This window comes from Rhinopithecus roxellana, chromosome 15, assembly GCF_007565055.1.
Source record: "Rhinopithecus roxellana isolate Shanxi Qingling chromosome 15, ASM756505v1, whole genome shotgun sequence".
NCBI classification, from domain to species: Eukaryota; Metazoa; Chordata; class Mammalia; order Primates; family Cercopithecidae; genus Rhinopithecus; species Rhinopithecus roxellana.
The window spans coordinates 118,938,350-118,961,230 of NC_044563.1; the positions used below are offsets into that span (position 1 = coordinate 118,938,350).

Below are 22,881 nucleotides of genomic sequence, written 5' to 3' on the forward strand. Positions count from 1 at the left end.
AGTGGCTTACGCCTGTAATCCTAGCACTTTGGGAGGCCAAGGTGGGCAGATCACTTGAGGTCAGGAGTTCGAGACCAGCCTGGCCAACATGGTGAAACTCCGTCTCTACTAAAAATACAAAAATTAGCTGGGCACGGTGGCAGGTGCTGTAATCCCAGCTACTGGGAAGGCTGAGACGGCAGAATCGCTTGAATCTGGGAGGTGAAGGTTGCAGTGAGCCAAGATCGCACCACTGCTCTCCAGCCTGGGCAACAGAATAAGACTTTTTCTCAAAAATAAATAAGTAAATAATTTAAAATATAAACATTCATTAATTTTTTTAAAAAAATTGAGGGGATGACAGGGGTAGTGCCTCATGCTTGTAACCCCAGCACTTTGGAGGCTGAGGTGGGCGGATCACTTGAGTCCAGGAGTTGCCAGCCTGGGCAACATGGTGAAATGCCATCTCTGTGAAAAATAGAAAAACTAACCTGGCATGGTGGTGTGTCCCTGTAATCCCAGCTACTTAGGAGGCTGAGGTGGGAGAATTGCTTGAGCCCAGGAGGGAGAGGTTGCAGTGAGCTGAGATTGCACCACTGCACTCCAACCTGGGCAACAGAGTGAGACCCTGTCTCAAAAAACAAAAGAAAATAGAATGAGCTGTTTGTCTTATTTTTGAGTTGTAAGAATTCTTTATATATTTAAGATACAAGTCCTTTATCAGATATATGTTTTGAAAATATTTTTTTCCCCAGTGTATAGCTTGACTTTTGATCCTTTTAATTTTTTTTTTTTTTAGACTGAGTCTCACTCTGTTGCCCAGGCTGGAGTGCAGTGGCGTGATCTCAGCTGACTGCAACCTCTGCCCCCTGGGTTCAAGTGATTCTCCTGCCTCAGCCTCCCAAGTAGCTGGGATTACAGGTGCCTGCCACCAAACCTTGCTAATTATTTTTTGCATTGTTAGTAGACACAGGGTTTCACCATCTTGGCTAGGCTGGTCTTGAACTCCTGACCTTGTGATTCACCTGCCTCGGCTTCCCAAAGTGCTAGGATTACAGGCATGAGCCACTGCACTCAGTCCAGCAGTTTTTTTTTTTTTTTTTTTTTGATGGAGTCTCACTCTGTCACCAGGCTGGAATGCAGTGACACAATTTCGGCTCACTACAACTTCCACCTCCCTGGTTCAAGCGATTCTCCTGCCTCAGCCTCCCGAGTACTGGGACTACAGGCGCGCGTCACCAAGCCCAGTTAATTTTCGTATTTTTAGTAGACAGGGTTTCACCATGTTAGCCAGGATGGTCTCAATCTCCTGACCTCGTGATCTGCCCAACTCAGCCTCCCAAAGTGCTGGGATTACAGGTGTGAGCCACCACGCCTGAAAAAAAATTTTTTATTTAATTATTTATTTTATATAGCGATAGGGTCTTGCTATGTTGGCTAGGCTAGTCTTGAACTTCTGGCCTAACGCAATCCTCCTGTCTTGGCCTCCCAAAGTGCTGGGATTACAGACATGAGCCACTGTGCCCAGCCAACTTTTTATTCTTTTAATATTGTTTTTTGAAAGCAAAGGTTTTAAATGTTAAAGTTTAATTCATTGATTTTTTAAATAGTTAACAGTTTTTATGTTCTACCTAAGAAATCTTTGCTTAGTCCAAAGTCCCAAAATTAAAAACAAATTTTTTTGCAAGTTTTGTAATTTTATTTCTTATATTTAGAGGTCTGTGGCCCATTTTTATTAATTTTTGTGAATAGTGTGAGGTAGGGGTCAACATTCTTTTTTCATGCATATGGATATTCGATTATTCCAACACTATATATTTTTTTCACACAGACTACTATCTACTACTTGCTGAGTGTTAAGCTGTACTTCTTAAAATTTGTGTTTCAAACATACAATAACTCTTTTACGCACCCCTTCTTTTAGGAAACTGGAAACACTGAACTCCAGGGAAGTGGGGACCAACTGTAGGAATTTGTGTGATTTTCTATGCCTATTTTCTATCAGTTGACATATACTCAATATATCACCTCATCAGAAGCAAGTTCAACTGACAATCTCCCATTTTCTGGATCAAAAATTGTATTAAGAACTTTGCTAAGCACTTAAGTTTGAGGGTATAAAATAAAATCAAGCCATAAGCATTTAGGAAGTCAACAAATCCATGATGGAACAAAGAGTACAGAAACTTCCTACCCATAGGCTCAGATGATGCACATATACCACAAACACAGGATGAAAATCCCCACATTTCTTGTGGCTGAAATCAGTGTGTAGAAAACTTAATTTTGTATCCCTAAGGAATGTTTAACTGCATTGGTCAATGTTTGTCAGGCTGTGGGAACACTTCTCTCCTACTTCTGCTAGTTCCTTACTTGTCAGAGAATCACCTCTAACGTAACTCACCCTGCATCTATCCAGGCTGTCACCCTTCTCTTTGGGAGGTGGAGTAACTTATTTGATAGATGGATTCAGAACATGCATAGGGATGAGGACTATAGTTTATTTGGGCTCTTAAACTCCAAAGGTCCAGACAAAATAGAATGCTAAAGATTGGTTTAATAAATATTTTAGTATTTAGTTGTAAGACATGTCTTCTCCAAGTCCACAAAGCATGAAATAGGCTTAAGGTACAGTCACAGATTTTTGTTTCTACATAATAACTTCCTATTAAAAGAATCAGGCAGCTCAAAATGGCTATTGAATTTGGATATTTAGAACTAGGACTAGCAACTTGTTAAATAATGGTTCTATTCTATTTTGAAGCAGAATTTATATTAAAAGACCTGTTGAGGTTTATTTTAGGTCTATGAATTTATTGATAAATAGTGTTTTTCAGCAAATGAACAATACTTAAAATAAACAAGCTTAAACTCTTATGATGCGATATCTTTACACCTCCTGAATGTGCTTTTTCCTTGTTGATATCAAAACCAAATGATGAGTTTAATGGTTCTTTGCATTGAAACCAAGTATTAGTTCTCATGATTCGGGTAATATTCTTTGTCTTAATGTCATATTCAAATTGCTTTGATCCACGGCTGAAATAGAAGAATCCTAGAGACAGAGAATCAGGATTAGTTATCTTTCATAACTATATAATACTTCCATACTTTTAAATTTTATAAAAGTGGAAAAAAATAACATTATGGAGAGCAAAGAAATTTGTGGAATCACATACATACATTTTAGTTTTCTACTGTCATGTGGGAAATCCTATTGTTTTTATTTCCCTAAGGAGGAAGTCAATGTTATAAAGTGTGAGTTTCAAGGGACTTTTTACCTTTCTAGCCAGACTGCGGTCTATGCCAGAGGTTCTCAAACAAGGCTTCAACAAAGTGTTTCAGCAAAGGGGAGAGGTCCCTGTGGATATGGCCTTGGTCTCTATATCCTCGTTTTCTTAGAGCTGTTCTACTTTGCTCTGTTTTAGGTTACGAGGTTCTGTGTTAGATTTCATTGTAGTAATAGATCGTGTCACTCAAAAATATTTCTAGACATCTGATTACTCCACGGTCTAGGTCATTGTCTTTGATGATAGAGTTGCTGAATTGTATGCATTACATTGCCTGAGGTTCTTTTAAAACTACAGGTTCCTAGGTATCACTCACAATTCTGCCTCAAATACTTTGTTTCACACACAAACCCCAAGCTATGTACATTAAGCTACATACATTAAAGTTTGAGAATCATTGTTTTGTTCATGTGCTTACTTTGTACACTTTAGGGAATATCTTTACTTATCAATGATGAGTAAAATGGATTTGGTACTTTTTACATAGATTTGAGATAGTATAACAGAGAGTATAATTCAGGATTTATGAATTCAGTTTGTGATAATGCTTGTGGGGTTAATGTTTATTATTGTATATACTTAAGAGTAGTAAAATTGCATTAAAATAGAAGCATTTAAGTTTTTGTGCTGTCTTTTTTCACAGTCAACACAGTCTCACAGCTATCCCAATCAGTGAGGCATCCATGCTTACCTTTGTACTGGAAAGCAGCATCAACACGGATACTGATTCCAGGAAAGTGTTTTACCACCCTCTGCGGGAACCCTTTGTCCATGGTTTGGGTCATTTCATCAAACCTGCATACAAGGATATGAAAGGATACCAGAGGATCTTTGGTTTGGGGAGCTTAATTTGTCCGCTATGCAACTTAGAGTCAAGCAGGGATGTGGGGAATACATAGGCCTAGTAGAGGAAAACTAATTGGATCTATAGTAAAAATATAGTAAAGATTATGTTTGGTTGAATCACTGATAGAATCTTCCAAACAAGAAATGATCAGGGAAAAAGGCCACAGCATTTGCTAGATTGGTGCTATTCAGAGAAATTGTTACATCAGATTAAAGGCTGAGCTTGGAGCGTTCAAAAATTTTCACTAGATATGTTTGTGTCATTGGCAATCTGGTTGGGGTCATCAACTTTTTCTTTTATCTTATCTTTATTTTTGAAGTTGAAGGAAAGTCATTAGACTCATTGCAATCTCTTTCGGCTTGATAAATGTCATTCTCTGCCTTCATTATTCACTTTAAGAAGACTATGGGCTGGGCGTGGCGACCCATATCTGTAATCCCAGCACTTTGAGAGGCCAAAGCGGGTGGATCACTTGAGCCTAGGAGTTCAAGACCAGACTGAGACTCATGGTGAAACCCCATCTCTACAAAAAGTACAAAAATTAGCCAGGTGTGGTGGCACATGCCTGTAGTCCCAGTTACTTGGGGGGTGCTGAGGCAGGAGGATCGCTTGAATGCGGGAGGTTGAGGCTGCAGGGAGCAGAGATTGCAGCACTGCACTCTAGCCTGGGAGACAGAGCAAGACTCCATCTCAAAAATAATAATAATAATAATAAATAGAAAGTATTATGGATTCATTTTATTTTTGTCTGTGTCAAAGTGATGCTATTGTGAATATTTTTCTCCATAATAAAACAAAGGGTCAATCGTCTATAAACTTACCTCCAGCACCAAATACCCACAAAGAAGTAGGTTTTTCTTGTGGTCTTATCACAGACGGCTGCATCTACTTTCTTCACACGTCCTGGAAAACCTAATGTATGGATGGATTTGGGATAATCTGGCAAGATAGCATATCCTCTGATCATCCAGAAGTTTTCATCTATTAAGAGAGAGAGTGATTGCTTAGAGATTTAATAATCTTATGTCCACATTCATTCTTACCACTTTCTTTAGCTGCTCATATTATTTATATTACACAAATAATACATACCGGTAAAAGTCAATAGTGTGCAGACCTTTGTCAATTGGTTTCATTGTATTGATTGCTTTTAATTGGCTAACTGTCAAAACAACCAAGTAAGCAATGCATATATGTATTAAAACAACACGTTGTACCCCATAAATATGTACAATTATTGTCAATTGAAATTTTTAAAATGAATTATGTTTGAACAAGTTCTGCTAAGTTTCAGCCTCCAAGTGCTCTCAAAAGGCTAGTAATCTGATAACATCATATAAAAAGCGGGGTTGCTAGGTTAAACATAAAATGTCAGTTAAATTTGAATTTCAAGTGAACAATGACTAACTTTGGGTATAAATAAATACAAAATATTTTAATACACCAAAAAGTTATTTGTTGTTTATCTGAAATGTATAGTATCCTATATTTTTATTTGCCAAATCTGGCAATCTTAGTAGAAAGTGAACATTAAAGAGAGATTAATTACCTTTATTTGGCAGAAAAAGAGACTTTTTTAGTTCTTATCACACAGGTTTATTTTAGTCCCTGTGCAACTAGGATTGTGTTTATCTTCACAGCCACAGAGAATCCTGGTTTGTTATACTCTTTATGACAGGAACCTAAGATGAGGGCAAAAGCCCTGCGCATTGGCTCAGGCAGGAAGATTTTATTTCTTACACCAAAATACCCACTGGTTAGTTCAGGCAGCCAGAGGGAGAAGAGGAATCAGGATGGGCAAGGTTACCTTTGAAAACCAGAATCTTATCTCTGGGGTTCTCATATGCAGCTTGCAGATCAGCTGGCAGAGATGGCCAGAATGAAGCAATTAATTCAAACTCAACATCCGTGATATCATAATAGATTCTCCATAGGTGCCTGTGTTAAACAAAAAACACTTTACACATGCAGCCTATTTCCATGTCAATGAAAACTTCGCAATCTTACGCTTGCCTTTTATCTAATTGGTTGGTATCTTCCTTAAATAACTGAGATAATTAGCATAATTTTCCTCAGCAAATTTAGGTGGCTGTGAGTTCAGTTCAGTTTGGGACTCCCAAGTTCAGGACATGCCTTTGTGCCCACTCTCTTGGGTCCGTAGAGTGCAAACTCTTCATGGAATTCTTATTCTGAGTTCCGAGTGCTAAATGGTTTTGTTTTTGCCAAAGCAGCAACACCCAACATTTTAAGCCAACACCAAGCATTCCTAAGGAGAACTTTTTGAAGCAGATGCTCGCTGGAATGAAGAAATGTAATCATTGATGAGCCAAAACACTTCCTCAGTATTTCCCTTCTGGCTGCAAAATTCCCAGTCTATGAATGAGACGTTAAAAGTCCTTATATTCCATTTTCCTCCACATACACGCCACTCCTCTCTGACATTCAAGATGGGTAGCCTCTCAGCCTCTGCTGATCAGAGAATGGTGGTGATAACATGGATCGTAACATGATATATTCATGGGTGAAAGGAGTCCAATTTTAAATACCTATATCTTTGTCAATGGTGTATGTCTTGATATTTTGCTATAAAAATATGGTCATGGTCTACATAACTGACACATCATACTGCAAGTTAAGTTCAATAAATTTTAGTGAGAGAAGGGATTTCCCACTACAGCTAACACTTTAATGATGCAACTTTAAGAAATGTTCAGTAAGGTGCTGACCCGTATTTAACAACTGGCTCTCCAGGTGGGAAGAAGACATGACTTTAATCATTTGCTGATTTTCAGACATAAATACTCCAACCATGGCCAGTTTCAAGCTGCCTATGTGATGTGAACTGGTTTGCAAAATTCCTGAAAATGTAACAGTAGGCTCCTGTAATGGAGTGTAAGTTGGCTTCATTAGGCCACTGGGATTGGTGGACTCTTCTGGCCAAGAAGTCACTGAAAGTAGACTCTATTTCCCCTTCTTATGCAATGGCAATTTTAAAAATTCCTTAAAGACTTTCAAAAATTTATCAAACAACTACAAGACACACGCATATGGTAAAGCATTCAAACAGTATGTTCAGCTATAAAATGAAGATAAAAGGCACACATTTTCATTAGCTCCATGACTACCTCTTTATCTTCAAATCCCTTGAAAAGAAAAATCTTCATAGGAAGTTGAGGTGTTTCGGGAAATGAGTTTACCTGCCTTTAAAGAACATTACTTCTCTGCGGAAAGTGGTGATAGCATCAAAAGTCAACTCAGGGTCACAGGCATGGGGTATAGTGGGTTCCTTTGGCTTAGCAGGTACCTTAGGCAGACCTCCTTTGATGAGAAAAAAAATACCACAATGGATTAAGAGGGCATGAAGAAATATGCCTACACAAGGGTCTTACGTAAGTGAATATTTGCTTCATGATAATATTTCAAGAAGTGATTTTCTTAACTTCCTTTCTGAAAAGCTTCCTATTTAGTTCACATATATTGAGATTTATAATTTTGCTCACCATAGATGGATTGGATTCCATTGATATCATCCTGAGAAAGTGGGTATTTTCTGGGATCCAGGGAGACATAATTTGGGAACATCAAGGCTGTTTGATCACTGGAGTGAGAGAGCCCCAGTGCATGACCAAATTCATGAGCAGCCACAAGAAACAAGTTGAATCCTTGATAACAACAGGGAAAACACGAGCACATGACTTAATAAAAAAGAGAATGGTTGCATCTAAGATTCGAAAGTAACTAAGGGGAATGAAATAAAGGCTTGCTATACAGCAGATAATTCTCATATGTACCACCATTTATCTGGGAAATATTTCAATACTAATAAAGTCATGTGTTGCTTAATGATGGGGATATGTTCTGAGAAATGCATCATTGTGCAAACATTATAGGTGCACTTACACAAACCTGGATGGCACAGCGCACTACACACCAAGGTTACATGGTATAGCCTCTTGCTCCCAGGTTACAAACCTGTATTGCACATTACTGTACTGAATATTATAGGTAATCATAGCACAATGGTAAGCAATTATTTAGCGCAATGGGAAGTATTTGTCTATCTAAACATATCTGAACATGGAGAAGGTACAGTAAAAATATGGTATAAAAGATAAAAAGTAGTACAGATACGTAGGACACTTACCGTGAATGGAGCTTGCAGGACTGGAAGTTGCTCTAGGTGAGTCAGTGAGTGAGTGAGTGGCGAGTGAATGTGAAAGCCTAGGACATTATGTAGACTGTATAAACACTGGACACTTAAGCTACACCAAATTAAAAATTATCTTTTTCTTCAATAATAACCTTCGCTTACCGTAACTTTTTTATTTTGTAATTTTTTTTGAGGCAGGGTCTTGCTCTGTTGCCCAGGCTGGAGTGGTGTGATCACAGCTCACTGCAGCCTCAAACTCCTAGGCTCAGGCAATCCTCCTGCCTCAGCCTCCTGAGCAGCTGGGACTACAGGTGCATGCCACCATGTCCAGCTAATTTTCTTATTTGTTTTTGTAGAGATGGGGAGCTCACTGTGTTGCCCAGGCTGATCTTGAACTCCTGGGCTAAAGCAATCCTCCAGCTTGGTCTTTCAGAGTGCTGGGATTACAGGTGTGAGCCACCACGCCTGGCCTAAACTTTTAAATTTTTAAAATTTTGGACATTTTTGTGACTTAGCTTAAAACACAAACTTGTTATACAGCTGTTCAAAAATATTTCCTTCCTTCAATCAGAATCATCTGTATTACTGTCTTCCACCTCCACATCTTGTCCCACTGGAAAGTCTTCAGGGACAATAACATGCATGGAGCTGTTATCTCCTATGGTAACAATGACTTCTTCTGGAAGCCCTCCTGAAGGGCCTACCTGAGGCCGTTTTACAGTTACCTGTTTCTTTCTTTCTTTCTTTCCTTCTTTCTTTCTTTCTTTCTTTCTTTCTTTCTTTCTTTCTTTCTTTCTTTCTTTCTTTCTTTCTTTCTTTCTTTCTTTCTTTCTTCTTTCTTTCTTTCTCTCTCTCTCACTCTCTCTTTCTTTTTTTTTTTTTTTTTTTAACAAGTAGGAGTATATTCTAAAATAACCATAAAAGGTATAGTACATTAAATACATAAACCAGTAACATGGTTGTTTAATATCAAGTATTATGTACTTCACACAATTGTATGTGCTGAACTTTTATATGACTGGCAGTACGGTAGGTTTGTTTATATCAGCATCACCACAAACATGTGAGTAACGTGTTGTGCTATGACATCACTAGGTGATAGGAAATTTTCAGCTCCATCATAATCGAATGGGACTACTGTCATATACATAGTCCATAGTTGACTGAAATATGATTAAATGGCACATGACTTTAATTGGTATTAGTCACATCATGGAAAAATATAGCCTAGGATAAGCAAATGGCTTGAAACTGGTGTCTCAGAAATGGATAATATTTTTTAAAAAATAGAAGTCACCAGTTTGGGGTTGTTGCTAGACTATACTATATGTGAGCATGTTGCTCCTACTTTTATTCTTCAGAGGTTCTGTTTTGGCTATAGGATAAAGTCCAAACACCTTCACATGACCCTTCACAGTCTAGTCCCTGCCTTTTTTCAGCCTCATATTTTATTTTCGTATTCCGTGAGCTAACTATATTAAATCACTGGCATTTTTCTTCTGTGCCAGGTTCTTTCTAATCTCTATGTCTTCATACCTTCATCTCTTTGCTAAGAATATATCTCTTCTGCTTTCTCTTGGCTTAACTACCCTATTTATTCCCCAGGACTTCCCTCTAAAGTCATTTCCTTCATGTAACCCTTATCCCTCCAGCTCTTATCCAGGTTGAGTTAAATGCACGGCTCCGGCTTCCGCAGACTCAGCATTTGATTCTGTCATAGCCCGTAAGGACTGCATTGTTTATTTCTGTCACCCTGGGTACAGGAACCATGTCTTAATTATCTTTTATACCTAGAGACTGTGACTGCTTAATAACGATGAGTGGATGTCCAGGTGTTGTCTGAATGAAAAAATGGTTAGATGTGCTTCCTAGACATGACCATAGTGCCCTTTCCAGAAGTCTTACCAGGCATGTTAGAATTGCCTTTGTCTTTGTCCGCCTCTCCCACTAGTCTGTAAGGCTCTAAGTATAGGAGACCGCCCCCTTGGGCCTGGCATGGTGGTTCACTCCTCTAATCCCAGCACTTTGGGAGGCCAAGGTGGGTGGATACCTTGAGCTCAGGAGTTCAAGAGCAGCCTGGGCAAAAAGGAGAAACCCCGTCTCTATTAAAGAAAAAAAAAAGTAGCTCGGTAAGGGGACCTGTGCCTGTGGTCCCAGCTATTTGGGAGGCTGAGGTAGGAGAATTGCTTGAGTCCGAGAGGCATAGGTTGCAGTGAGCCGAGATTGTGCCACTGCACTCCAGCCTGGGCGACAGAGTGAGACCTGGTCTCAAAAACTAAATAAATGATAAATAAATAAATAAATAAATAAAACAAAAAAAATAAAAAAAGTCCATCCCTGGATTTGCAACTAAGTGTATGGAGCCTAAGGGAAGCCTCAGCTTCCCTGATGGAAACTTGCCAAGTGATGTTTGCACTAAGCAAACATAAAAGGGCAAAGAATTATGTCATGGTCTTTGACACTTCTCTACTCTTGTCTTTGCTCCTGCCCCTTGCCTGGCTGGCTATGTCACTGTGTGTGCTTTTGGACAAGGAACTGGAAAAATGGATATTGGGAAAAATAATTCAAGCTCGGGTTTTCTAAATGAAGTCCAGACCTTTATTCTGGCTTTCAAGACCCTCTGCAATCTGAATCCTATTTGCCATTTCAGCCTTGTCTTCTACAATTCTATTCCTTATGTTGGATTGAACTATTCTGTTCAGAACACTCCTATTCACCCTCTTTACCCTACTTTGTCTTCTTAGTTCCTGCTGAGCCTCCAGTTCTCAGGTTTGACATAGCTTCCTCTGCTGACCTGTGGGTCTGGATTGGAATTTCTTCTGTGTGGACCTATTACATTGCCATAGTTTCCTTTATCTCAGTCTGATACTGCTGATTTTAGTTGCCATTTAATTGTCTGTGTGTCCCTTAGACTGTAAACCCCTGGAGGGCAGCTTCTGTGTCTTATATACTAGGGTATATTTCATTTCTATGAGAGAGCTTGAGTCATAGTGGATGTTCAACAAATGATCGTTGAGTGACTTTATTTACCAATGATTTGTAGAGTATTTCTCATGTGCCAACAGTGTTATCGGCCATATGACACTAGTAAAAGATGACAAAAGTCTCTGTCTCATGGAGACATGACTAAATAGATAAATTTGTGCATTATACATTCATAGCTTTGTAAATATTTTTTCTTATGTCTAGAATGTAATTCCACTCTAGTTATCATTATCATGGTCAATACTAATAATTGTCAACAGAATCTTTAATGTCAAGCATTTCTGAGTGTTCACTATGGACAACTGCTCTGAAAGGTGTTTTCACCTTTATTAACCTAGTTAGGGTAAGGGTAATTTATTTCACCCTCCTAAAAGAAGAGCATTATAATTATTTTACAGGCAAAGAAATAGAGAGTAAGAAAATTACTTGACTTGACCCGGGTCCCTCAGCTGGTAAATGGGAAGCCCTTAAAGGAACCAGTGTCTGCCAAGCTACAAACCATTGCTTTTTCTCTTTCCCAACACTGCATCTGTAGCAGTCTCTAAGGCCTGTTCAGTTGTCTGGTCCACACATGTCTGCCACACACACACTCACAATAGGCTTGGCACTGGCTTTGCCTTGAGAGACTCTCAGGAAAATCTCTGTATGTGCTTAAAGTCCTCTAACATCCCCATGCGATGACTCCGAGGAAGCAGCCTAATGGCATCATTGGCAGATGCTGTGTCTGTTGCACTTAAGCAAGTTACACCAAGACTTTTGCCACCCTTTCATAGAACAGAGCCTCCAAATTGCAATGAAAGAGGTGATCATATAGGCTATTGCTGAATTTCCTATTTTTAAAAATTACAATTTTATTGGAGATTATGTTTGCTTGATGTTTTTTGTTTCCATTGGAGAACAAGAAGATATTTTCCCCTTTAGTGTCAGTGAACTAAGAGTTATACAATTGGATCACAGAGGGCCCACAATTTCTACTCTGAGTGAATGTAGTAGTAAAGTAGTCAGAAGACAATCCTTTTTGGAACTGCTGCCTGGTTGCCCACCCAGAACTTGGTTGAGGACTGTATTTATCTCCTGCCTTGCTCAAGCAAGCCATACCAATGTGGAACCCAGATACACTGGACTTAAAAAAAAAATAACTTACCCCACACATCCCCTTTGGCAGAGGGCTTAAAGCAGTATGGGTAAGAGTAACTGCTACTTAGTATTGGATTTAAGAGACAAAAGGATAGTGAAATCTTTGATCTCTGCCTCTAGATATGAAAGTAAAGCCTGGCTGAGCAAGGGGAATCATTCTGATTTTGGCAAGTGCTAGGATATTTCCTGTAACTGTTTGATGAAACATATCCTCAGTGTCTTCAGACTAGTACCAAACAAATATTGAAACATATCTCAGGAGAAGATACACAACAAGCTTGGTTCATTCCTCTCCTCTCTTGCTTGGGTGACAATGTTATCTTACCTCCTTCAATTTCTTGTCTGCTTGTGATAGTAAGTCATGTGGCAATGGCAGCAGCCAATCCTAGATTTTGCATGCTGCTGCCTGAACCTCAGCCAGTACTGACTTTCGCCCTTTTCACTGGCACTTGGAAGAACAGTTGCATCACCTGTTCTGACTGAGCAGTGAGTGGCCATGGACTATTTTGTGTCACAGGCTTTCAGTTTCACAGACAGTGCAAAGCTGACCTATACCGATTATCTGGAGATACATGGTCAGGAATGACCTGTATCCTTGTATACTATCCATCAGGACCACTACAACCTGTGCTTTCCTGTGACTCTGGAAGCTAGACACCAGACCCAAGGTGACTATTGCCAATGACAGAAAAAAAGAATGGGGGGCTCAAAAATCTACTGAGCTTACTCTTTTATTTGAGGCATACACTGCTACCTGTTAATATAGTATAGTTTGATATTTTTGTCAGAACAGTAGTAAAACACCTCGAATGCCAGGCAGACCCATTGAAAAAATAAACTTAACTTGGTTTGAAGAAATAAGTCAAATATAAGCATTAAGGTCTGATTCCTTTGTAGCTGGGCAAGAGTTAGAAAAGGAAGTTCATGCTTTGAAATAGAGCCTCTATGGGCTATGAATCCATACACTGTCCTTTAATTGCTAACTCAAAATTACCACCTCCCTAGAGTCTTCTTTCAATCCTCAAGCGACAGATGACTTCTACCACTGGTACAACACAAAACATATTCTGCCTTATATGGCACGTATGTGGGCTGGCCTTGTGTACCACACAGGATCATGAACCTCTGAAGGCTTACACTTTTCCAATACAACTTTGGGGTCCATAGGACACCTTGTATAGTTCTAGGCACACAGTGGCCCCTAGGACGTTATGGGTGTATGGATGAATGTATGAATAATGAAGAATGCTCTGATCATAATAGAATTAGCAAATTTATGAGGGTGTATTGAACACTTCCATCAATGTCATCTTGGAATATGGAAAATTGTGGGGACATTGGGAACTTTAGAGTTAAAAAGCGACTAGTTATTCTTTTCAGGGATTCTTTAGAGTAATAAAATTTTGTTCATAAAGAAAATTAGACTCACCTGCTCCATCCTTGGTCCAGTTTTCATCCTCATCAAAATGAGTGTCACCACCCAGACCCGGACCAGGAGGAAAGGCATGGCCAAGCACTCCCAGGGGACCATCAAAATAGCGAGGACACCGACCATGGACTGAGACACAATTTGTGGGAGGAAAAAAGATCAGTTTCCTCAAAGCTCCTGAGATGAAAATAGCTTTGCTCTCTGTTGAAAACCTTACCTCGAGTCCTGAAGGCAATCATGATGTCTGCAATCCCCTTTGAAATCTTGGTGAATTGTAGTGGAGTAACTTTGCTCCACACTTCTAAACCTTCTTGGATAGCCTCATCCACAGCAGTTCGTGCCATATCTGGAGTATAGTTTATTATTCTTAAAAATTAACAAAAAGGTGTCAATTTCTGGTTTATTCATGCATGCATATACACATATAACTACAAAAAACATTTCTAGCTTATCAATAATGTGCTGCAGTAACTTTGGTGTGGTGCAATTATCTTATAGTTGCATAGCACTTTATTTAAATGAAATACTGTTACATATACTGTACAATTAAATTCCTTTATCTTCCCTATGAATCAGTAGGATTGTAACACTTCAACAAAGGAGGCTCAAAGAGGTTAAATGACTTCCCTAAGATCACATCCCTAGACAGCATTAATCTCATGTACGTGTTGGCTTGTATATGAAAGTATTATAAAGACATTCTTAAAAAGAATTGAGAATCTTTTTTTTTGTATGGCTTTTGGAAATTAGTCTTGTGCATGTATCATATATTAAGAATCTTTTTTTTTTTTTTTTTGAGACAGGGTCTCACTCTATCCCCCAGGCTGGAGTGCAGTGGCGTGACCTCGGCTCACTACAACCTCTGCCTCCCAGGTTCAAGTGATTCTCTTACCTCAGCCTCCTGAGTAGCTGGGACTACAGGTGAATGCCACCACGCCCGGCTAATTTTTGTATTTTTTAGTAGAGATGGGGTTTTGCCATGTTGGCCAGGCTGGTCTCAAACTCCTGACCTCAGGTGATCTGTTTGCCTCAGCCTCCCAAAGTGCTGGGATTACAGGCATGAGCCACTGCACCCGGTCCATATATGAAGAATCTTACATGAGAACCACAAGAATTGCTCAGGAAAAGATCTTTCTCTTGTTTATGTTCCCTATCTTGCTAAACTCATTTTTATCTCAAGTCCTAGCACTCAGTAAGATGAAAGAAGAACTATCAGAAAGGCTCTAGAGTGGTGGTCAAGGTGACTGCCTCTGTCTCAGATCGAGGGCATACCTCCTCCTCTTCCTGCCAATGAGCCAGCCAGCCCCCTTTTCCTTGAGATGTCTGAGGGAAACACCTTACTTTGCTCTGGGGGGCTCATCTGAGATTTGGCAACTATCTCTCTCACACACACATGTCTCTGACATAAACTGGTTGTGTTCCAGGATCTCCCCATTTTCTCTTCAGCACCCTTCATCCATGCTGTCAAGTATCTGCAGTCAGATGATAGTATTTGCTCAGAGCTTAGATGATGGTGGCAGAGGCTAGAGATGAGAGCATGTCTGCTAGAGCCAGTAAGAGCTGTGTGAGCTCAGCCATGGTAAATAAACTTTTGTTTCAGTTTCTCTGTATTTAATGTGGTGGTAGCAGCAGAGCCTATAGCACAGGTTTGTTGGGAAGATACCATAAATGGAGCCTATGATGTGCTGTGCACACAGGAAGTGCTCAGTCAAATGAATGAATGTTATTCTGTTCCTCGGAAATTATCTTTATGTTCCTTTGGATTAGGTGGAAATGAGCTGACAGAAGCATTACCTGTAGGTGAGGTTGTATTTTCTCCACCCAGGAAGGGTGTAGCCATACTGGCCCACATCAGGCACCCCACACCTGGGTGTCTTCATGATCTCAAGGGTGTTTGAGTCCAGTTTTCCAGTCACTGTCAATCCAAAAAATGCTTGCATTTCCCGAATTTTGTCATCTATGAGACTCCTGTTCTTGCTTTGAACAAGATGATTCCCTTCTATTTCAAGAGAGTAGAACTGGTTGAGATATGCCTGACCAAAAAGATAAGAAAAAAAAAAAAAAAAAAGAGGCACAGACTACAGGAGAGCAAATCTCCATCTCAGGATAAAGCAAAATTGCCTAAAATTTCTTTTGGCAATAGGAAGGGGGGGGGGGGAAGAAGTAGTGAGAGAAAGAGAGGAGTGAAGGAGGAAAGAAGGACACAAAGAGGAAAATAACAAGTCACTCTGCTCTTTCAATTTCCAAGACTTGGTTGACTTACGAGTGCCCAGAATTAGCCAAAGCACACAGCTCATAAACCTTCGTAGAAGAGAATGAAGCTTCGTCTATCTGTTAAATGATGACATATCTTACATATTTTTGCTGTTACTTTCATTTTAGTGTTTCTTTGAAACAAATTCTAGAAGAAATAAGTGGTTATCCACTTTGCACATGTATTTGATTTAACCAAATATAAAAAGTTAACTGAACTGATTTTTAGAGGGAATCTGTAAAGCAATGTATTATTTTCATACAAATAGGGATTAGGGCTCCAAATTGTAGACTGGGTCCACCTGGTAGTCTTGGAATGCTTCTATAGCGATCTCCATGCCTTGCAGGGCTCTCTCCTTTCTCCTCTCACTGAACATCCCTTCATTTGTGACCATTGCTAAAAGTTATAGCAGATCCTTTCCCCCTCCCTGGCCCAGCCCCCACCCCAACACAATTTCTTGATATCCTTAGAGCTAGACAAATTAAAAGCAGCTCCTTCTCACAAAAAAGTTCAGGACTCTTTTGCAGGAATGTGTTTTCTTTTTAAGTCCCAAGAGAATCAATAAAATAAGCTTTATATCAATAGTCATCGATATCATTTATTAAGACAGTACCTGAGCCAGTTGCGTGTTTTCTTCATTTTCCATCATTCGGACTGTGGGAAATGCAGAAGAAAATGTTATAAAGAACAAAAATAGAAGCAGAAGGCGCTTCATTCCTCTTTTTCTTCAGCTGAAGCCGGTTCTGTTAGCAGAGAATTTAGAAAGTAATAGTGAGACGTGGCATGAATTGGCTTGTATCATCATTTAATTAATAACAGAAAAGGACACTTGCCATCAAGTGTGTCATGATTTGCTTTTTTTTTTTTTTTTTTTTTTTTTGACTGAGCTGATTTTGTAATCTTGGTCTGCAGTTATTTAGTAAACACAGTTAGCACTTATTACTGAATTGAATAGACTGGGAAGTGAGCCTCCACATTATTTTTTTTCTTGCAAAGTTTTCTTTTGAAGGCAATCTCAAAATATCTTGGTAGGATGTTATCATAAAAAGACAAATGAATCAGGAATCAGATTACCCTTATTAATTAAGGTAATCTTCAAATGTTTATTGAATTCCTACTGTTTCCTTGCCCCTGTGAATGCAATCTTGTTGGAGAATTCAGACACATGCAGAAATTAATGTAGTGGAAGCAAGTGGGCAAACACACAGTACAGATTATAAAGACTAAGAAGGGCCAAAGGCAGATCACTGCTTATGAGTGTGGCCTTGAGGTTTTACACAAGTTAAATACAGCCTGCACTGGGGCTTGCACTAGTGCTTGCTCTGGGTTTTGGAGAATGGGTAGAATTTGGTTTTACAGAGGAAGAAAGAAGGAGTGTGAGTGCAAAGAGGCCATGGGAAGGAGGTAACACAGGAGAAATGAGCCATAGGAAATCTGGTCTGACTGGAACAAAATCTATATGTAGACAGCTATGGAAGATGGGATGGAGGGTCTCATGGACAAGACAGCTGACTGGGAAGATGAAGAATCATAGAGGTCATGGATGATGAAAGCCAAAATTAACATCAGAAGTGAGAGTATAGTCAGTGAGAGCCTTTTGGATTAATTTTGATATATTCTTCTTTACTTGGGCTACTTTTAGATGAAGGAACACTATTAGTTACAGCAATGTCCTCCCTCACTTATCCTCCTCTTTTCTTCTACCAGTTATTAAATTTTTCTTCCCTTTCTTCCCAAATGTTAACTCGTCAATTGATAGACCTTTCCAAATCTTCCTTGTCCATATCCTAAACAAAATGTCCATGACATAGCTGTAGAACTTATAGGCTGTACGTAGATACATACTTTCTTTGCATTTAAAGCTCATCCAAATTATAAATCCTGTTTCAAAAATATTATTATTCACTGTTTTAATATATGTGTATAGTTTAAATAGTTTAATTGGTCTCTGGAGAGATGGGATGAAGTGGAGTAGGCAGGCATGATCAAGATTTGTGTTATAATGGTATTAAGTACAAGTATGCTAAGTACAAGTATGCTCACTGTATTGTTCTTTTTTGTTTTTTAAACTCTAAAATATTTCAGAACAAAATTTTAAAAAATAATAGTCAACAAAAAATGGGAAGTCAAATGGTGCTATCTTGTTATAATGAAAAAGCATCTCTCTGCCCCAATCTTTCACTCCTTTAAGTCCAGCTCCCCAAAGGTAACTTCTTTAAATTATTTTTATAACTTTTTATCTTTATGTTTAGCTCCACATTTGTAAATAACATGCTTATGCTACTATTTTTTGAGTTTTCAAAGTTAAATGTTATTATTAACATCTTCCTATGGAAGAGAAGGACTCAACACTCCTTCCGCTTTCCTAATTTGGTTATAGGAATGTTTAAGCCAGTAATCAGCGTTCATACAATTATGACCATGAAAATATTATTCACAAGAGAATCATGTAGTATGCTATGATTATATCTCCTTTTTTTTTTTTTGAGACAGAGTCTTACTTTGTCACCCAGGCTAGAGTGCAATGGCACAATCTCGGCTCTCTGAGACCTCTGCCTCCCGGGTTCAAGCAATTCTGCCTCAGCCTCCCATGTAGCTGGGACTACAGGCATGTGCCACCATGCCTGGCTAATTGTTGTATTTTTAGTAGAGACGGGGTTTCACCATGTTAACCAGGCTGGTCTCGAACTCCTGACCTCAGGTAATCCACCCCCCCCTCCAGCCTCCCAAAGTGCTGGGATTACAGGCATGAGGCACCATGTCCAGCCTTACATCTCCTTTCTTATATAGCCTTTTTCCTCTGTAGTTGATAGTTGAATTGATTTTTACATGCTAATTCTTTACCAAATTCTTCCATAGAACTCTTAAACTCTTCTCAGAATAACCAAACATGACAGGAAATCTAGCAGCAGTTTTTTTTCCCTTGAACTCATCCATCTGAGACGCCTTGCTTGCCTTCTCCAGTCTGGGTCTGTCGTAGAACTGTCATCCTCTCATCAACCAGAAAATTTGTGTTGTGTCTCTGTGTTAGATCTCTGGCTACTGGGTTTCATTTCTAGCTATGTCTTGATTTACTCCCTTGTTTTGATGCAACATATCTCTCAGTAGTTTTCTAAGAAAGAATATAAGGAAAATAAATATTCTGATTTTTTCATGCCTAAGAATGCCCTTTATTTCATCCTCACACTTGATTGAGTGTATGACTGGGTACAGAATTTCAGCCTAAAATAAATTTCTCTGAGAAGTTTGAACAATAATGAAGATTCCATTATTTTCCAGACTCTAGTGCTGCTGTTGAAAAGCTTTATACTCTGATTCTTGATGTTTTTCTTTTGAAAGGTTTTGGAAATCTTCTGTTTACCTAGATATTTATAAATTTTATAATTATGTCTCTTGATGTAGGTCTTTGGTATTAACAGTTTTGGGCAGTAAGTGGGCCTTTTTGTCATGGAAACTTCAATTAACGTAACTTTCTAATATAGTTTTGTTTATAATTTCTTCTCATTCATTTTATCTTTTTCTTTCCAAAATGTATATCCATTGGACCTCCTAAATTGAGTCTTTATGCTTCTGATATATCCTATTTTCTACCAACTTAACTTTCCAGCCCACCTATTGAGTGTTTAATTTCAGCTATGATATTTAATTTCCAAGAACTCATTCCAGTTCTGAGTATTCTTTGACATTTTTAACCTTTTTTTTTTTTGCATTTCATTAGTGTTTTTGGATGTAAAATATGTCTTATTTATTTATTTAAATAAATTACTAAATAATTAATAGTACATAATTCATAACTAAATAAATAAGAAATTATTAAATAAATAAGACATATTTTCCATCCAAAATTATATTCTTATATTTAATTCTTATATTTTTTTTGTTTAAATAAATAAAATAAGGCATACTCTGTCATCCAAGCTTGAGTGTGGTGGCACAATCATGACTCAGTGCAGCCTCAAACTCCCGGGTTTGAGTGATCCTCCTGCCGCAGCCTCCCAAGTAGCTGGGACTATAGGTGCATGCCTATAGTAGCTGGACTATATTACCCCAGCTAATATTTTTATTTTTATTTTTTGTAGGGACAGGGTCTCACTATGTTGCCCAGGCTGGTCTTGAATGCCTAACCTCAAGCAGTCCTTCTGCCTCAGCCTCCAAAACTGTTGGGATTACAGGCACAAACCAACGTACCCAGTCTCTTCTTATTTTTAAATAAGGTTAATGTTTATTATGCTTAATAAACTTAATATTATAAGTTTATTATAAAATAATAAACTTAATGTTAAGTATGCTTTAGTGTATTTTGACATTTTCTTTTGCTCCTACAAGTGTCTCTAGTTCCTCAAAGTCTCTCTTTTGGTCTCTGTTTTTCACACTGCAATCTTTTCAAAAATATTTGGTGACTTTGTGTTGTCTGCTTAAGAATGAGAGGCAAGAAAGCAGACTGACTAGAAGCTCTCATGTGTATAGGCAGGGCTGGTGAATTGATGACCTTCACTGCAGGGAGGTGGGGCACTTCCCACACCCTTCATGTGATGTATTAGTCAGGATGAAATTTGGTTGAATGTAATACAAAAACCCAAAATAACAGATGCTTAGTTAAATACAAATTTATTTTTGCCTCACATGAAAAAAAAGTACCCAGATTTGTAAGCCTAGGTTTTATATGACAGCTCCATATCATCAGGGGTAGGCAGCATCTACCTTGCTATACCACTCTCACTGTCCAATGCCTCATGAGTCAGGTGCTTTCTCAACCTCTAGCCATTATATCTGCATTACAGGCAGAAAGAAGGAGGATGGAAGAGAAAAAGTAATTTTCCAATCTCTTTCCAGAAGCCCCACACAACATTCTGCTCAGACATTTTGGCTATAAATAAACACATGGCCATATCTAGCTGTAAGCGTAGCTGTAAGCAAGGCTACAAAATAGGATGCATTGCTACCTCAAATGAAATTGGAGTCTCGTTGCAGAAGAATTGCAGAGTGGAGGTCAAGATAGGTCATTAGCAGCCCTGCCACAATGAGATTTCTCCAATGTTGGTATCTGTAAATTTTTTTTTTCTGGGGTTGGTAAGTTACTCCAGAGAAAGCTCATCCAATTTGCCATCATTTAAATCTCCAAGGAACAAAGCTGTAGGAGATTCTTCTGATGTCCTCTGTCACATACCCACAGCATTAATTTAGTTGCAGAAGGCGTGGACTGGTTTGTGTAACTCACTTTGCTCTGACAAAGTGCAAAAGTAATTGTGGTTAATTTTGCACCACCCTAATACACACAGGCTGTGTGTGTTTTTGCTTTCCGCCCAGAGCATTGAGATGCCATCAAGCCTGCCAGGTCAGCATGAGAGTACAGCCTGGAAGTGTAAAGAAGTTAACACTCTCAGGGACCATCTTCATCCAATGGGGAATGGAAACTGAAGGATGAATGTTCCAGCCTCCTGCTCACTGGAGATGTGAACAACTGGAAGTTGGTCTGCGGGCTTCTCAGAGGCCGCTGGTGGAATTGAGCTTCAATTGCCCATAGCAGAAACCTTGGTAACACATAATTGTATTGGCTTTTCCTCCTTCCCTGCCTCACTCTGCTTGCTACCTCACTCTTGCTTCCTGGGACTGTGTCCTAAAAAAAATAATTGCACCAATGTCTTCACTTAGGCTTTGCTTTTGAAGAAACTCAGCCTAAGATAAATGGGGACCTCATTGTTTAAATTCTAGCTTAGGCAGGGTGGCATGGTGGCTCAAGCCTGTAATCCCAGTACTTTGGGAGGCTGAGGGAGGTGGATCACCTGAGGTCAGGAGTTCGAGATCAGCCTGGTCAACATGGCGAAACCCCCTCTCTACTAAGGCAGGAGGATCACTTGAGCCCAGGAGTTTGAGACAAGCCTGGGAAAGCAGTGGGACCCCACCTTTACAAAAGAAAATAACTGAGTGTGGTGGTGTGTGCCTGTAGTCCCAGCTACTTGAAAGGCTAAGGTGGGAGCATTGCTTGAGGCCAGGGGTTGAGGCTGCAGTGAGCTGTGATTTCACCACTGTACGCCAGACTGGGTGACAGAGCAAGACCCTGCCTCAAAAATAAATAAATAAACAAAAAATAAATGAATACATTCTAAGCTTAGGTCTTTATATCTCTTGTGCTCATTCAAAATATCAGTGTAACAGCTGGAAAATACTACATGTTGTCAACAAGATAATTTTTTTTTTTTGTTTGTTTGAGACAGAGTCTCGCTCTGTCGCCCAGGCTGGAGTGCAGTGGTGCGATCTCGGCTCACTGCAAGCTCCGCCTCCCGGGTTCACGCCATTCTCCTGCCTCAGCCTCCCGAGTAGCTGGGACTACAGGCGCCGGCCATTTCGCCTGGCTAGTTTTTTGTATTTTTTAGTAGAGACGGGGTTTCACCGTGTAGACCAGGATGGTCTTGATCTCCTGACCTCGTGATCCACCCGTCTCGGCCTCCCAAAGTGCTGGGATTACAGGCTTGAGCCACCGCACCCGGCCGATAATTTTTTTAAAAGGAATAACTCTTTGAATTCTTTATTACACTTCATATTATAGTTCACTGTCTGTGACTCTGTCAAATGTGGTTAAAAAATAGTATGAGATCAGTTCTCATCTCAAAGATGTATAGATGAGGTTTGAGCCAAGAATCTGTCATACCTAGCACAACTAGCAGGTGTTCTGAGAAGATAAGACTCTCATTTTCATGCCTGCATTTTCCTAAAACTTTCATAACTGATATTATAGAAAGTTTTGGGAAACATCATAGTCTGAAATTGATTCTACTATTAAAAATGGAATATTCAATTCTTATAGGTCCT

At 39.2% G+C, this 22,881-nt stretch overlaps 1 protein-coding gene and 1 long non-coding RNA gene across 2 annotated transcripts in view; one reads left to right on the top strand and one right to left on the bottom strand.

Moving 5' to 3' along the window:
* Nucleotides 1-2,711: 2,711 nt before the first annotated feature.
* Nucleotides 2,712-16,841, bottom strand: MMP27 (matrix metallopeptidase 27). The gene is made up of 10 exons (XM_010379060.2): nt 16,685-16,841; nt 15,612-15,850; nt 14,035-14,183; nt 13,818-13,946; nt 7,617-7,778; nt 7,314-7,434; nt 5,924-6,054; nt 4,938-5,097; nt 3,961-4,064; nt 2,712-3,034 (listed from the first exon to the last, which is right to left on the bottom strand). Exons 1-10 carry the CDS (start codon nt 16,784-16,786, stop codon nt 2,793-2,795), a joined length of 1,539 nt encoding a protein of 512 aa, XP_010377362.1. The 5' UTR covers nt 16,787-16,841; the 3' UTR covers nt 2,712-2,792.
* Nucleotides 16,842-21,397: 4,556 nt separating this feature from the next.
* LOC115893563 overlaps nt 21,398-22,881 on the top strand; it is a 36,797-nt gene continuing 35,313 nt past the window's right edge. The window contains exon 1 of the long non-coding RNA XR_004053586.1: nt 21,398-21,606. This is a non-coding gene — a long non-coding RNA (uncharacterized LOC115893563). The remainder of the gene's footprint in view (nt 21,607-22,881) is intronic.

Bases quoted from the DNA above. Each gene is read 5' to 3' on its own strand.
- MMP27 (XM_010379060.2), bottom strand. From the start codon at position 16,786: ATGAAGCGCCTTCTGCTTCTATTTTTGTTCTTTATAACATTTTCTTCT. The intron at 7,435-7,616 runs GTGAGCAAAATT...TTCTCATCAAAG, and splicing joins TGGAATCCAATCCATCTATG to GAGGTCTGCCTAAGGTACCT. The intron at 3,035-3,960 runs GTAAGCATGGAT...CTCTGTCTCTAG, and splicing joins TGCTGCTTTCCAGTACAAAG to GATTCTTCTATTTCAGCCGT.